Source organism: Bemisia tabaci, chromosome 6, assembly GCF_918797505.1.
Source record: "Bemisia tabaci chromosome 6, PGI_BMITA_v3".
NCBI classification, from domain to species: Eukaryota; Metazoa; Arthropoda; class Insecta; order Hemiptera; family Aleyrodidae; genus Bemisia; species Bemisia tabaci.
The window spans coordinates 42,984,910-43,001,614 of record NC_092798.1 but is presented as its reverse complement, the minus strand read 5'-3'; the positions used below and the strand labels follow the sequence as shown (position 1 = coordinate 43,001,614).

The 16,705-nt window shown below is 34.6% G+C and overlaps 2 protein-coding genes across 2 annotated transcripts in view; both read left to right on the top strand.

The window, feature by feature from the left end:
* Positions 1-34: 34 nt before the first annotated feature.
* yrt (erythrocyte membrane protein band 4.1-like yurt) lies at positions 35-14,544 on the top strand. The gene is made up of 10 exons (XM_019050787.2): positions 35-333; positions 935-1,039; positions 1,823-1,865; positions 2,623-2,920; positions 3,963-4,050; positions 4,966-5,054; positions 5,565-5,666; positions 6,432-6,569; positions 7,059-7,178; positions 8,322-14,544. The coding sequence occupies exons 1-10, from the start codon at positions 175-177 to the stop codon at positions 8,533-8,535; spliced, it is 1,356 nt and encodes a 451-aa protein (XP_018906332.1). The 5' UTR covers positions 35-174; the 3' UTR covers positions 8,536-14,544.
* A 1,806-nt stretch (positions 14,545-16,350) lies between these two features.
* The window catches only part of LOC109036498 (ubiquitin carboxyl-terminal hydrolase 47), a 30,574-nt gene continuing 30,219 nt past the window's right edge, over positions 16,351-16,705 (top strand). The window contains exon 1 of the mRNA XM_019050755.2: positions 16,351-16,506. The gene's annotated coding sequence lies outside the window, so the exon portion shown is untranslated. The remainder of the gene's footprint in view (positions 16,507-16,705) is intronic.

Here is a 16,705-nt window from a genome sequence, read left to right as displayed (position 1 = left end):
TTACATGCGCCGGATGGATGGTGTAACCAAGACTTCAAGTTTTCGTGGTGGTTTTCGTCGTCCATGGTGTTATGGATGAAGTGTCGGTGCAAAAAGTGACTAATAATTACTCACCTTTAATTTAACTTTTATCTTTGTTATGTATTTAATTACATATTCTTTATCCGCGTCATAATGCTAAGGTTTCTTAGTAAGAAGCGAGGATCAACCAACGAAAGGACTGCTTTCTACAATCAAAATGGATCTCAGAGGATTGTTCCTCCAAACAAACACTCTATGCTTTTATGCAATGTTATATTACTGGATGGAGGAGTGCTTCCCGTAGAACTTTCGGTGAGTTCATCAATCTAGAACAAATCTTCATCACGCTTCTGCAATGTTTGGCCGCTGCAGATTTTTGGATTAAGTGTTGAGGGCTTGCCAATCTCAGCTCTGTGATTCGCCCTGTTCGCAGGGCTATCGCAGAATGCACCACCACTCTTACAGTGGAAACTCGACAATTTATGAAGTATAACTTTTATTTATTATCTAGCCGTCCCGCCCTCGATAAGTGTTCTCATTTCACATTCCCAACATCTCTGCGCACTTCCTAAGATAGGCACTTATTGACCTCTCCAAGTGTCGAACTTCAGTCGAAAGGCAAGAAAATGCTGCACCCATTCTCAACTTCCATACTCAATTCTTCAAGTTAGTCACTCTTTTTGATACCAAGACTATTGAAATCTTAACTTTTAGTAGTATGTACTGGTCAGTAAAGCCATATCAGAAATCCATCTGCCACGGTTGCAAGATAAATTTATTAACAATCATGCTGTTGAATTAAAATTTCATCGCAGATCTGTGGAAAGCATTGGTGATCCCAAAGACACAGATGAAGTCTTCAGAGTTGTAATATGCAGATTCAGTCATTGATTTTTGTTCTCTTTGTTTCCAGAAAAAAGCGTTGGGTGAAGACCTTTACAAACATGTTCTCTATGCACTCGACTTGCTCGAGAAAGAGTATTTCGGACTTCAGTTTACAGATACAAATTCTGTACAGGTAAGGAATCAATCTTGCCCCTAAAACAATTTCTACATAATCACCAAAGCTGAGCAGGTAAAATCAGAATAAAAAAATTGTGGAAGGCAACGTATAGATTGATCGATTACGATGACTTGGCTTCTCACTTTCCGCTTTGTCTAGTGTAGCAGAGATGACGTGTTTACACTGAGATGTAGAACAATGCTCACATTATACTCCTCCCAATAAATTTTAGTACCTGGACTGGATATTATTAAGGTGCTGAGAATTCTAACCCAACAAGTAGGTGTAGCTCAACAGCACGTAACTTCCTAATCCATTTTATTTAAATCTAATTTACTTTTTAATGCTTAAATCCCTCATTTTCTTGACTCCAAACAACTCTTCCCAATTTTAAGTACCAAATTTTCACAAAAGAACAACATTACTAACTTTCCAAAAGTAGAATTTGTGAGGCTAATGCCAACTTAAAATCAATTATCCCATTATCTCATGATTTATTGTCTTTTGATGACTGAAGTGGAGAAATGTATATCTGTGCTATAGTATTTAATATCAGAATATATTTTATTTTCTAGAAATCAAAGGAACCCTAATATCTTCTTTAATTTTTTTTGATTGTAATTGAACGAATGTAAAGATTTAAGTACAGAGTAAAAAATACCCTTGATCAGTTTCCTTGTATAAAATAGAGGTTTGCAAAGTGGCAATCGGAGTTATGTACTTCTTGATTTTATCCATTGATTTGTCTCATCGAATTGGCTCTTCTTTTTTCATCATTTTTTTCTTCCTTTTTTTTAGCACTGGCTGGATCCAATAAAACCAATTAAGAAACAAGTCAAAAGTAAGTATTTTTAGGTTTCCTTATTAGTAGTCAACAACATTAGAATATATCAAGTTTTCTTAATTAGTAGGACTTTTAGTAATCATTGTAGGTGGAACTGGAGATCAGGAAACTACTTTTCCCATCAAACAAACAATCCCAAAAAATCAAGAAAGTCTCCTTTCTGAAGAAAATTTGATGCTCCAAATTCTATGGGCTTCAATACCTTAAATCCATCATAAACTAAATCGACGCTGGCCAAACAAGGCACTTTCAAAGTTGATAAATCTCGGATTTCTATTGTACTGTTTCCATACACCAAATTAATTGTACTATTATCAAAGTATAAAAGTTTCGAAACAGCTCCTGATACCTATTTTGTAATTAGAACAATAATCTAGTTTATACCCTCAGCAGAACGCTTTGTCTCCACGTGACGTTTCACGGGATTTTTCCCAAGTTCGAATAGCAGGAATGAAACTTCTGAGCTCTTTACCTGTTAAACAACACAATAAAATTTCTTCCTCTTTTTTTAAGTCGTTCCTGGGACTTCAGAAGGACTCTCAGTTGGTACCGTGATTAGTATTGACTAACTCAATATTTTTCCCAACTTCACAAGGGCAATTTTTCCCTGGGACAAATCCCATGAATTTTCCCGTGGAGACAAGGCCTAAGAGCAACCTCCGATATTGAAATAATCCCAACAGCATCAATATTATGATTAACGCTACAAATTCTCTTCAAAAGCTTTATCAATTGATTCTATTTGTTTTTACAGTCGGTCCTCCGTATACATTGCGTCTACGCGTGAAATTTTACTCGTCAGAACCAAACAGTTTACGAGAGGAAGTGACACGATATCAGTTCTTCTTGCAACTGAAGTTAGATATTTTAGAAGGACGTCTGGAGTGTCCGGAGCAAACGGCCATTGAGTTAGCTGCTCTAGCGTTGCAGTCAGAACTAGGAGATTACGACGAAGAACTCCATACGCCAGCATTTATTTCCGAGTTTAGATTTGTTCCGAACCAGACTGAAGAATTAGAATTAAAAATAGTAGAAGAATTCAAAAAATGTCGGTAAGTGATCAGACTTCGACCAAGTAAATATACCTCTTAAATGCGAATTGAAAGCAGGATCTACTCAATTTTCAAGATTTTGATAAAATGGATTTACTGAACAATCGTATCAGGTGACCTGATATCAGAAATATTTACTTTTATATCTGGAAGGATTTATGGTCTACCTGTAATTTAGCATGACCTCATTAATGAAAGCATCTGTGGTATGACTCTAGTGACGATTTTAGGCTCATTTCATCCAGTTTTACTAGCATCTAACTTTTCAAAAAAAATTACCATAGTTGCAATGCCCAATCAGCCTTCCCTCAACATATGATGCTAATCTTATGCGGTTCTCATGTTAATGGTTTCATTTCATAATATTTTAATGCGTTATGCTCCAACTCGTCAGGTGATTCCTCGAGCTCATGTGACATTGCCGAAGTGGTATGCGATGTATCGCATCAATTAGGTAAAAATCTCGGCAGATTTTGAATTTTTAGCAAAAAAAAAGGACGCTAGCCCCTACGCATTAGCCTAAAGAATCATTCTAAACCCCAAAATCGGCAAAATTCAGAGAAATGAAAGCAGAATAGTGTAAAAAAAAACCTTGCATTCGATACAGAAATCAATAACTGAATCGAATGCGAGGTTTTTTCCCTAACTTTATTCTGCTGTCATTTCTCTGAATTTTGTCGATTTTTGGGTTTAGAATGATTCTTTGGGCTAATGTGCAGGGGCTATCATCCTTTTTTTTCTGAAAATTCAAAATCTGCCGAGACTTTTTACCTAATCGATGCGACATATTGCATGCCACTTTGACCACGTCACTTGAGCTTGATGAATCACCTTCAGGTCATTCTCAAGAGAAGATACACAGTTTTCTGAGAAAAAAAGAACCTACATTGCCAGTGCAATTGAGAAAGTTCTCAGCCCTCCCATTTTTTCATAATTCTCTTCCCTCTCTGTCTCAGATGATAACTATTTCTTTTCTGTATTTACATTTTGAATCTCTCATCGTTTTTTTTATTCACTTAAATTCCGATTTTTTGGCTTTCAGGGGTTTGACCACTGCCATGGCTGAAACGAATTATTTGAATAAAGTCAAGTGGCTTGAAATGTATGGTGTCAACAACCATACTGTTTTGGTAAGTATTTAAATCAAATCCCAGCTACTAAATTCTATGAAAAATAAACTACCAACTGGTTGTTTGTGTAGTGTATGGGCAATAAGTATTGAAATAGATGATTTTTCAGCAATAGAGAGCCTAGTGTGACTCCAGATTGGCATGGTTTCTTATTCAAGTATAATGTGCTTCGGTACAAATTTCAGATATGAAGTTCTTATACATTTTATTTCCTACCAGCCTCAATTATAGTATTAATAGTTTGAATAATATACCCGCGGCTTTTACACTCCTGAAAATCATTTCTAATTGATGACTTGCAATTGAAGCAATGTTTAGTCTCCCAGTTCGCAGCATGTCTTAAAATTTTTTCTATGTATTTGTCGGTGTAATGGTAAAATGAGTGCACGTAGCGACAATGAGTTATGAGCTTAACTGTATTTGAAATGAATGTGTATAAGCCAACAATAATCAGACTGCAGCAAACCAAAGCCATGAAATTCGTCGGAATTTAGCTTTAGTACATTCGTATGTGCAAAAATAAGAATGCAAAAGTAGAGTTATAAGCACATGTATGTATGAAGATTTGTTTATTTACTCTGTAAGTGAAGAATTGTATTTCTATGTCCTTCTGACGGGAGAAAGTAAACTTCTCTCTATGATTTTGGGCTTTAACAGGATCCTATGAAGAATTGAATTTTGGTTTGCAGAAAATTTATAATAAATCTCTCAATTATCTGTTTAGTATTATGTAATCAAAACATGACAGCTCTGAAAGACTTTTCCCCCCTTCAAGTTGAATGAAACCATTCTGTGTAACAAGTTTAGTTTACTATTCCTGAACTTACGCCTTTTTTTGGCTTTATTTTTGGCACTGCATGAGACTATCATTCAAAATATGTACTGTATTCATTATATTTTATTTTCTTTCTCTAGGGCAAAGATGGCTGTGAATATGCTTTGGGGCTGACTCCCACCGGAATTTTAGTGTTTGAGGGAAACCAAAAAATAGGACTTTTCTTTTGGTAAGTAACGTTGCCTTCTATTTTGAGTTATAGTTTTATGGTTGGATTGAGATGTCTAGTCCACGCGCTTGGAATATTAAGACACTTTTTTAACCCTCTGCCCTAAGTAATCTGATTATTATAATGAATACTTTTCCAGCATCCATCTCTCTTGAGATCATAGAACCATTATTTGTCAAATTTTTACAAGCTATAGCATAGTTTTTTTCTATTTTCATCTTCAAAAGTCGTAGGATAGTTAAATTACTAAAGAAGTAATATTTTGCTGTCTGAAAATCATTTGGTGATTACTGAATCATTACATTTATTACCAGAACATTTAGTTTCAGAGGAGTTTTTGTGAAATACTTTTTCAGGCTAGGAAAGTAGCAGAATTACGTCTTTCACTTTTCAGAGGAGGAATTCAGAAAAAAGATTGTTGCTCTGTGTACGCAGGACATTTTTCTTAAGTTTTTGCTCCTTGATTTATATTTATTTTATAAATAAATTTTCTCCTTTTATGGATTGCAGGCCAAAAATTAGTAAATTAAATTTTAAAAAGAAGAAACTAACGCTAGTTGTTGTGGAGGATGATGATCAAGGGCACGAGCAAGAACATACATTCGTCTTTAGGTAAGCATTATTCTCTCTCGGTATTCTATGGTCAACATCAGCCTGATTGTTAAAATTTTATGTTTATCGACCGGCAAAGACAAGACCAAGGAGGAACGGGAGATTAGTTGACTTCCTCTTTATGGTGCCCATGTTGGGTGAAATCGGAATGAGTTTATATTTCTCCTATTCCTCCTAGTTGTCAAATAATTCCCTCAAGCTGCGGTCTGACAAAACTAATTATATATTCTTTCCCAGTCAATTCCATAATTCACTCTGGGTTGCCATAGTCAGAGAATACCAGAAAATGTCAAGAAACTTGACAAAAATGACAAAAATGTCAGGTAAAAATTTTGAAGTCACCTTTATTTGCTCTCTCAAACGAATTTGACTAACAACGTTTGCCTGAAAAATATTTCCAATTAAGTCTTTTTAACCATCTGGCATATCTTCAATTGTCAGAAAACTCTACAAAAATGTGTCAGGGAATTCCGCTTTTTAAATTCTGTGGCAACCCTGTAGATATTTTCATGACGTATTGTGAATCTCAAACAAATTACTTCTGCTAGAATGCTTTCTCTTTTTTCTCCATAATCAAGAGAGAAATCAAATCTCCACTTTTCATTAAAAATTTTCGTTTGGTAAAAAAAAATTTTTGCCACTCGGTAAAAGAAGATATTTAAAGTTAAACCTCCATAAAATAACAGAAGACTCCTCCGATCGGTAAATATCAGTTTTACCTTAACTCTTGTTGAAACTGTCTAATGTTGCGCTGATCTCATCCAGGCTTACTAATGAAAAGGCATGCAAGCATCTATGGAAATGCGCTGTGGAACATCATGCATTTTTCAGACTCAATGCACCTGTCAAAGATCCTTCCGTTAGACAAAATTTCCTCCGAATGGGCTCCAGGTTTCGATATAGGTAAGTATTTTTTTTTATTTATTCAGTGTTAATTGGTACATGAGACAATAACTATTATTATGGCAGAAGCTGAAGGGTTTACAATTATTCGTAATAATAAAATAACTTTTTAAAATTCTTATATTGTGTAGATAGAATTTTGGCAATGTAAAGAGAAGCCCAATGGTCTCAAGTTCTTTGGTCGATTTTAATAGTTTTTCATAAAGACAGGCGCTATAAAATGTTGTGTATTCAACGGCGGACAGTTTTACAAATAATTCATTTATCGTAGACACTAATTTTAATAGAGATCATAATTATCTACTCAGCCTGCTTGTTTGTATAGTATATGTATAGTAAAGTCTAAATTCAAACCTTGTTCAGTGGTCCATTGCATTGTAATACCATGAGGTAAAGCCATTGTGTGCAGAGAGAACCATTAATATAAAGAACTCACTACCTAATGGTTTTTGGCCTGCAGAAATTTGACACATTCAATTTCATTTTCAGGGGGAAGACAGAGTTTCAGACCACACAACGGACGGCTGCAAGACGGACAGTGCAGTTTGAACGAAAACCAAGTCAGAGGTATGCACGGAGACCATCCCATGTTCTCCGTGAGAAACAAAAGTAAGTGAAAGTTGATGCTCTAAAAAGTAGATATGCTGGATATTCTTTTAGTTCCTTGCTTTTTTCCCCTGAGGATAAGGTTCAGTTCCTCGCTGTATACCTGATTCTTATTTACTGAATATCACAATTTATCAGGGTTTTTTTGATTGGTCTACGAGCAGAATTTCAGCTGAAATTATCAGAATTTTCAGGAAGTTGTTCTGTTTTTGGTGCAAAACACTTTAATGTGCTGCCACTGCATAATCCATAACCCAACTGTTCCATTACTTGCTCAAAACATGGCGCCTACTAATCCACTACGCATGGAAAGTCTAGAAACAGTCCAAAATTTTCAAAACTGATCCAGGAGTACTCAAAAACTTCTATTTTGACAAAAGTTAGGAAATTTTCGGACTTTGCATTATCGCTCAACATATTTACCTACCAACATAAAAAACACTAAAACTGTGGCTGGAACTGTCAGTAACAAGGTGGTAGAATAGTACTAAATCCACACAATTCAGCAGGGATCACAAGGCCGAAAAGTTCCAAACATTCCATTTGATTCAGTCTTGCACTGGTACTTTTTAGAACTGACATTTTGAGTGTAACGGAAATTTTTTGAACTTCTTGGCCATGTTTTCCCTGCGAGGTAGTGTGGACCTAGCATAATTCTAACACCTTGTTATTTGCCAACCTTTGTACTCTTCCTTGAAGTTAAACATCATGTATAAATGCGGCATCCCCTATTTCACCATTAGGTGGCCTACCAACCATCACCCAAGTTCACCCCTTGAACATTCTTGGTTGTGCACCATCCATTGGTATCAACTTTTGCGGTTCACTTTCAATGTTTTTACGTAATTTTACGCAGGGATAGTTAGTTAAGTTACAAGTCCTTCACTTTTGCAGGTATCCTATTGCTATATATTTCCTCATAAATTTATGTCCTAATGTTTGACAGTCTGCCGCAACATGTTGAACTTATTTGAATGTGGTTTCAGCCTGGTTACAATAGAACAAAAAACAGGAACAAATCAAAAAGTTTAAAAATGCAAACTGCATTACTTTTGCTTATGATTTAGTTTTTCGTTTTTACTGCTTTCCCAATCAAGTCAAAATTTTAGTCGCTAAACTGAAATCTTTCATTCTTTTTTTTTGCAGAGAAAATAATAGTCCACTCGTGAAGAAAGTCAAAACCACCGAAACAGATGAGACGACAACGGGCGAAACAAAAATCGTAGAAGTCAGTGAAAAGCTGAGTGAGGAGCGAACGCTTACCCCTACTCTGACCCCTGAATCTACCGCTACTTCCACTCCGACGCCTACTCCCACGCCGACCCCAGCCCCCACGACTCTCATCACGGACATCGACTAAGTTTACCAGTCAACAGGTAACAGTCAGTAGAAATTAAATTTTGGTTCTTGCAAGCCCCCGAGTCATTCTGATCCACTGATTACGCAGAAAAAGTTAGGAAACCGGAACAATCGTACTCTCATTTTTTAGACATGTAGAACCTCAGTGCCTTGAAATCTTGGAAATCCGAAATTTGAAACTAAGATATCTGTCAATCGAATTAGAAAAAAACGTGTACTATTTGACATCAACTGCATTCTTCAGATTTGCTTGTAATTCTGTGGGTGCTGTTTTTTTGTTTTTTTTTTTTCCTCCTTGCGAAAGAATGTGTAACTTCTTGTGCAGAGTTCCTTAGCATTGCTGTGTTTTCATGCTACATTCAGCAAAAGATTTCATCCTTCGCCATTTGCAGTGTTCCATTCATCTCAGATTAACTCTATTTCTATCTGGGATATTGAAAATAATTAACAAAATCTCTTTTTCCTACACCCAAAATCAGGAAACCTCAGAAAAGACCGATCTTTACGAGAACTTTAACTGAAATCTTAATCTGCTCTTGGTAACTCAAGAGCCATAGTGCAATAAATATTCTATTTAAGTGTTGATTACTCTCGAAGGTAATACACATACCAATCTCCAGTTCTTTCAATCAGCACTAAAAATTTAAAATTCTGACAATAATTTTGAAGCATTTACTTTTTACCTCACCAAAAGTCAGGTATGTAAAATTGGTCAAATTAAGATTCTCTTCGCGTGTTTCCAATACCTCAGCAATATTTATGGTCGTACTTTGCAGGAAATGTTATTGTCCATGTCAAATTTTAACTAACTTGACAACATTTTTAAACATACCTCTACACAATCTAGCTGTAAGGGTTCTTCATGAACTGAGGTGAATGCAATATTTTTCTCTCAAAAATATTTTGATTTGGATCCAATTCTTCTTCATGAATTACTTTCCTTGAGCATATTGCGAGGGTTTGAACACTCAAAATTTGAAGATCTTATTTATATCATTCCAAAAGTCTATTGGTTTTCAACTGTAGTGTTATTATATAGTAAAATCATATTTTCATCATTGTTTCCTCAAAAACAACAAAATGATTCGGTTTCCAATGAGCCTTAGAATCGAAAGTTGATAGCATACCGCGTATTTATGCCCCTAGTGAAATTTATCAAGCTTTCTACCCCTCCATAAACTGGAAACGAAATTATTAAAATGAATGTCAACATACAAGCCCCCCCCCCCCCGGTCCATGTTAACTGTTTCTACATACTTCCTATCAAATTTGTCAAAAGTAGAGCTTTGTCGGTTTGTGCCTTGTTCTATTTGCCTTTCTTTTGAAGTTTTTTTGGGGTATATTGTTTTAGGTTAAAGCACCAGTCCGTGCCTCCTGAAATTTTGGTACTATTTTCTATTACTATTCTTCAGTATTTTAGTGCAATATCTTCCGTCCGTACTTTTTGAGTGGTAAAACCACTGTCCACTTAACTTGGTTCTTCAACACCTGAGGAACATTTCCCTAATGGCTCATTTGCATCAATATTAATACGTACTATTATTATTCTGAACACTTTTTATCATCATACATGTGTACTATTTTCATTTTATTCCTTAAAATGTATTTTTGAAGTAAAATTTACAAATTATAAAGGTGTAATAGCTTATGTTTTCAATTATTCTGAATTCTTGTTTTTAAGTTTTCTCCAACCGCAGCTAAAAGCTGTACTCGTACTTTTTTCTTAATGATAAAGATTTCAGTTTTCCTCGGAACAATAAAAAATAAACGAATAATAATTTTTGAGACTTGTTAGCCTATTGAACTAATTTATTGATAGTAATTTTTTTTATTTTCTTCTCAATTAAGTTTCTAAATTGAACCTAAGTGCAATTTACATTAGAGGGCTACTATTTTATTCCTTTTAAGACTGCAGTTGTCAAAGAACTCTTCCAGTTTAAATACGGGCTACCATTCCAAGCATGATTGAAGAAATAGTAAATATTCAGCCATCTTTCAATGTTTCCCTTTCTATTTTATCTCAATTTTTTTAAAAACACAAAAGTATATTCACAAAATTTTAGCTATACGTTTAAAAAAAGACTTTCATGCTTTTGTATCGTAATCTTCTCATTTTTTCTTTAGCTTTAATTTATGTTTTGTTCCTGTAATAAGTTAAAAATTTAATGCCCTAGATTAATCATTTGTCAAGAGTTTTCAATTGGGGATGGCAATTAATTTTTTTTTTATTATTAAAAACAAAATTGTATCAGTATTTATTAGGTTTTATTTTTTTACAAGGAAAGTGATGTTTTTGAATTTGCTTGAAAGAGGCTGAAAAATCGGAATTCTCACGATCCTTCCAAACACCAAGTTGATTTCATGAAACAATCTATTTTAAATTGCCATCCCCACTTTTAACGATCAAGTACTTACATGAGAGAAATGTCCTCTATTCTCTCAATCGTTCTGTCTTGTCATTTTTTCAGGTTCCATTTTTCAAAACCTTTGCTTTCATTTTATATTGCATATATTTAGTGTATGAGGGATGTATCATTAATTCTTGCGGGTAGATGTATATCACAACGAAAATTGTGCCTGCAGTTATGAGAATAAGATAAAAGAGGGAAATTAACTAAAGTTTTGGAGGAGTTGGTGCCATTGGATATTTTTAGCATTGCATGTTTATTGGCTGCCAGTCATGTGAAGCTATGATACATTATCATAGATTCAAGTAGATAGTATTTGTGTTATAGTTATAGTTTCTATTTATTTACTTTTTTATCTCATTGACAAGTGAACAAATGACATTCTAAACATTCCAACAATATTTCATACCTCACTTCTTGAATCGATGCTCTCATAAACTTACAATCAACGTTGATTATTTTAATTCAAACTTTTTTAAGCAGTATAGCATGTTGTTTTTTAAAACCGGCTCTGTTTGAGGCATTTTTCAGTCCAAGGGCAGACAAAGGCTCATGCAATAATATACATAAGCATTTAATTTATTCTACAAATTCAAATCTTCTGGAAATGCTAAGATATCGACATAAAATCTTTTTCTTGCAAGTGTGGTATCAAAAATGTTTGTTATTAAGCTGTATTTTTGTAAGTAAAAAAGAGAAGGGGAAAAAATATCTAAGTAATTACGATTCTCCTTGAAACTTCTCAACATTCCTCATGGAAGACAGGAATAACCTCAGCAGCTTCAAACGTGTCGTTCTTTCTTTCTTTTTGTGGGCTGAATGAATTTCTTCTACAAAAGTGTTTATCGAAGAAAGCAAAACTAATATTTTTGAGCGGAATAGTTTTCATGAAATGCTTTTTTGGTTTATTATCCTTGTACTTTTAGTTGTTATCCTTTATGTACAGAAATGACAATTAAGTGAGTCTAATTTATGTTCTAAAGTAAGGTTATAAGTGAAACATTCCATATTGCAGTAGTCAATATCACAATACATTCAAGAAATCTGACTAAATTAGCCTTTGAAAACAAATTTCAATGATTTCTCATGGCTTAATTTGAACTCTTGCATGCATCAGGGATTTGCGATTTAACTATTTTTTCTCATGTGAAATTTTGGGGGAAAAACGATGGTGTCCCTGGTTTCATTTGAAATGAACTCGAAAGCTCAAAAAAACTCTTAAAGTTGAGGCTGTAATTGAAAGAATTGCCGACTCTCTTTCAATCTCTCCATGCATAGATATCGAGTAATACATTAGGTTGCCACTTTGTTTGAGAACTCTCATGCTGGAACCACAGCAACCCTGCAAATGTATTTGCTCCCTAGCTGTGTATCATAGATCGTCTGACTAGGTATAAAGGTGGACTTACAGTGTAGCGAAGGAGATCGCCTTCATTAAGGCCTCAACTCCAAGAGCTTAAGCGTTTGTTTGACACAAACCAAACCAAACTAATAGCACCATTGTGTCTCTGAAGAAATTTCATCTGAGGAAAGCACTGAAATCGAAAATTCTTGTTGCATGCAGAGCTCCATTTGTAAAATATCATAAATTGAAGGACATCACTAGACTCAAAGTAAATATTAGCCATTTTACACTATCTTCCCAGCTATTTACAGGGTGTCTACAGTGCAGAAGTGAGAAACCATGAAAAATCAGGGGGAAAACTACTTAAAATTATTAAGAAATGCATGTAAAAGACTTTACTGTTTTCCTTGTGATTTTTGTTTCTAAACATTTTGAGTTTTCATGACGCTTAAAAAAGATTTTAGATACGTTAACTATCATTCAAATGATTTATGGTCAGTTCTAAAATCAATGTTAAAAATGGCTCCTCTTTTTTTCGTGTTGGTGTACTATAAATCCATAAAGTTGGGGAATTCATTTTATATTATTTCTGCAATACCTAGAAAAGTTGGGGAAATTGTTTAAAATCTTTGGGTACCCTGATTTTAAATTGGATTGAATGTGTCATTAATCAGAATTTCGCTGCAGTGTATTATTGCCTGCTGATAATAACCACTTTTGTATAAAAGCTAGTGTATAAGAAGGTATGTTTGTATGAATTAGTCAATTGATCTGAAATTTTGGTTTGTTAAGGGTGCTAATGTTTGTTCAAAAATTTTCTGTTCAATGCGAAACTTACATAAGCTCTTGAACGCACTTAAGAGTTTGTAGTCATGTTATTTCTCCATTGAAGAACGTGAAAGCGTTAATTTTTTTCCACCGTTCTTTTGATTTAATCTTCTGTCTCCAAGCATTCTTAGTATCTTTCTCTCAATTAGAAAGTTGCTGATTCTGAGGTCAACTCTGATCTATTACTTGCATATCAACCCAAACGAGAAAGATGCGTCAAATTGGGAATGCTAGTGAAGGTGATATTTTATCATCAATATTATTTCTCTCAAATTCGTATGGTTTTTGGTTCGGATGTAAATATTCAAATTTTATTCATTTTATCTTTAAATCAAAATTGAATGAGCTGAGCTCCAGATTATCCTCAATTTTTTTCCTGAACCAATATTCATGGTACACAGATGAAGGACACTCCTAGATGTTTACCGAAATGCCTATGCCTAAATTATAGTGTCAATTTATGATTGTTTTCCCTTCCTCTCTTTTCTTATTTTCCACTTTTTATTACTTGATCTCCTCTTGTGCCTCATCATTGTAATATCATAAGAAACAGGGTTGCCTCAATGAAGGAATTTTATAAAGAAATAGCTTAGAGTTGGAGAAAAATTACTTAATAGTGTGTTTGTTTGCTTTTAATTTTTAAAAATTCTGCCGTATTGAAAAGATACTACCGAAAAAAAAATTAAGAAGTTGTCATATTTTTCAAGAAAGTCAGTGAATATTATTTCTCATCGACAGTTTAAAATGGCAACCCTGAAAAGCTCTGATTCCACTCACACTTTTTTTACAAAACAAGAAAATATTTCATGCAAATTTAGTATCAGGTTACCTGTTTGAATCAGCATTTAACCACCCAACAGCCCTCTCATTTTATTTCAGTTTAAACATATTCCCTCTGGATGGTTGACGTTTGGTCTTATATGCATGTTTTGTAACTCTATAGACATAAAGATATATGTATAATGTATAATAATATATATTATATCATATCCCATGTATACCACTTGTAAAATAATTCTGTTTTACCCTATTCAGAGATAGAGTGTAGAACTTTATCCCCTTTAGTCATCCTAATTGTCAATTTTATCCCTCTACTTGTGTGTATTTTCACTGTTCTAACTTTTAATGAGAAGTTGTAGAGCGTTTTTCATAATTTATTCCCTCTTTGACTGGCTTCACTGGATTATCTTATGAATTGTTTCATGCATACATCAATGAAGTATGCAAATGTATGTATTTTGCATTTGGTAGAGTTACTTTATAATCTGTACAACTCTGATTGTATATTCATTAATTTATTGTTGAAGTAAGAGGTTTCATGGCCCTCCGCTTATCAGAACTTCTTTGGATGTTAAATTTGTAAGTAGCAATATCTCTATCATTTTCCCAGACTAGAATAATCATTAAAATTTTTGTTATTAAAATCTGATGTCTGATGATTGTTCATTTACTAACCCTTTATCTAGTCAAGCTCAAATTCTCGCCAAGAGTTTTACGGACCTGTTGAAACAAGCTAACATTCATTCATCTTGGTTCATGCAGTTAGTTTTAATTCAGAAATGAAATTGCTCCTCATCTTCTCCATTTTGGTAAGTTTGCTAACGAAACCAGTAGTTGAAGGGTGGAAATTCAAAACTTGGAAAGCGCCTTCAGGAGTAGCCAAGATTATGCAAAAAAAAACTGTAAAAAACCTTAGTACATTCTCCTCTTGAAATTTGTATCAGGAAATTTTCTCCAAATTTTTTTCTTATTTTTATGATGAGAATTGTTCCTCTCAGCCCAAAGGATTCTAGCTGAAGAGAAAAAACCGTTCCACTGTCTTAGCAACACAATATTGCACTTACTAGGTTTTTAATTTCTACTCTTCATTTGATCCAAAGCTGATACCGTCATTACAAGTTCACATGATAATGTAACTTGTTTGGATTTTACAGAGTGTTTACATTTCTATATTACTTTTTCAAAAGATGACCACCAACTGTATCTGAAATTTTCAGAGAACGACAATTTGTTCTTGTCACATAACGTACTCGTAAAATTCTGTAAGTGATTTGGAGCGATTCAAATTAGAGTTTTAACAGCATGAATAATCATGTCAAGCAGATTTTTAAACGGTCAGGAAACGAGCCTTGAGCTTTACTAAAAAATTTAAAACTTTCATGATTTCCTCGCTTGAGCAAGGATAAAATGGTAATGAAACTATGATAAAAAATTTCTTTCTTGCTGAAACACTGAAAATTTACTTTCACATTTACAAAGTGGTTTTCTGGTGGTCTGGAAAGTCAGAGAATTTACAGCAACCTAGAAAAGTCAGGTAATTTTGGCAGCAGCGTAGCATAAGTCAGCGTAATTGAGAGGAAAAAGTCTCGGAAGAAATTTTGTTCATAGGTCTGGGAAAGTCAGGGAATTTAGAATTTTTGAAGTCAGGAAAATCAAAAAAAGTTCGAGAATCAGAAAATGGAAAAAATATGGAAACTCTGCATTTAATCTCAATTGAGAAAATTCAGCTATCCCTCATCTATGGGATTTTGCATTTTTTATCTTCAGCTTCCCACTGAGAAATATCATAATCTATAAATTTCACACAGAAGAGCTTATTACAGTTTCTGTTCATACAAATTAGGTAAGTAAAAGCAATAAAAGTTTGGAAACTTGTGAGCAATAAGATCCCTTCAAACGGTGGCAACTCAATCATGCAGTGCTTCCCTTACTTTTTTCCACAAGCTTTCACAGCTTTTGTAATTTTGCAATATTTTCTGTGCATTCCCAATTATTTAGTACTTATTCGATGTCCGCTGCAAACTATGAAGTAGCTATGAGTTATTGGGAGGAATCTAAGTAAGCTCTAGGAGTAGGAAAGCAGGTACAGTTGAATGAATAGTACTAAGTTGGTGTTGGATCAGTGTCCTAGTTTTTGACGGACGAAAAATTTTTGACTATTCTCCCCTCACCACCATTTCTCCCGGTTTTCTTAATTGAGCTCGCAGGGAAAGGGGGGAGGGAGGAAGGTTAAGATCCACATACCACCTGCTGATGATTACCGCTGTTCATTCTGGTAAAACATGGTTCTAGAGCTCAACTGCTTTATTGCAACTTCATAAGTAATTAGTCCTCCTATATCCTCTCACCTTCTTCCCCTCCCCCCCCCCCCGCCTCCCCAAGTTGGAAAACCGGAAATGAAATCTGGACGGACGGATGGGTGCGGAAATGGAAAAAGACGGCCGGTGCGCGGTTTTTTCTAACCGGCAACACTGGGAAACTGAAAATCAATCAAAATTTTAGGTTATGTTGTGAACAATTTCTGTGGTATGTGGGGTCGATTAGCGGTTCTGGCGACCTTGCTATCAGTTAATCGAATATGTTCCTGATACCTTTAAAAATATATCCTCAGGTAAGCTCTCGGACTATTTAACATTCACGATTAAAGTTGGTCAATTGAGCTGGCAACTGAATCAACTCCAGGGCTGAAGTCTGGTGTGTTGGAAAGTTGTCCACTATTATCAGATAATCCCATCCCTTTTCTCTCAGCAGCAAAAGATTAACGCTGCTAATATCTTCCGAACTTGTTTTTTCTTGGGCCAGGTCAATGA

What these genes read in the sequence shown, in the direction of transcription:
- yrt (XM_019050787.2), top strand. Translation starts at nt 175, where the DNA reads ATGCTAAGGTTTCTTAGTAAGAAGCGAGGATCAACCAACGAAAGGACT. An exon ending in GAACATACATTCGTCTTTAG is followed by an intron (nt 5,667 to 6,431) that starts GTAAGCATTATT and finishes GATCTCATCCAG; the next exon opens with GCTTACTAATGAAAAGGCAT. An exon ending in GTTCTCCGTGAGAAACAAAA is followed by an intron (nt 7,179 to 8,321) that starts GTAAGTGAAAGT and finishes TTTTTTTTGCAG; the next exon opens with AGAAAATAATAGTCCACTCG.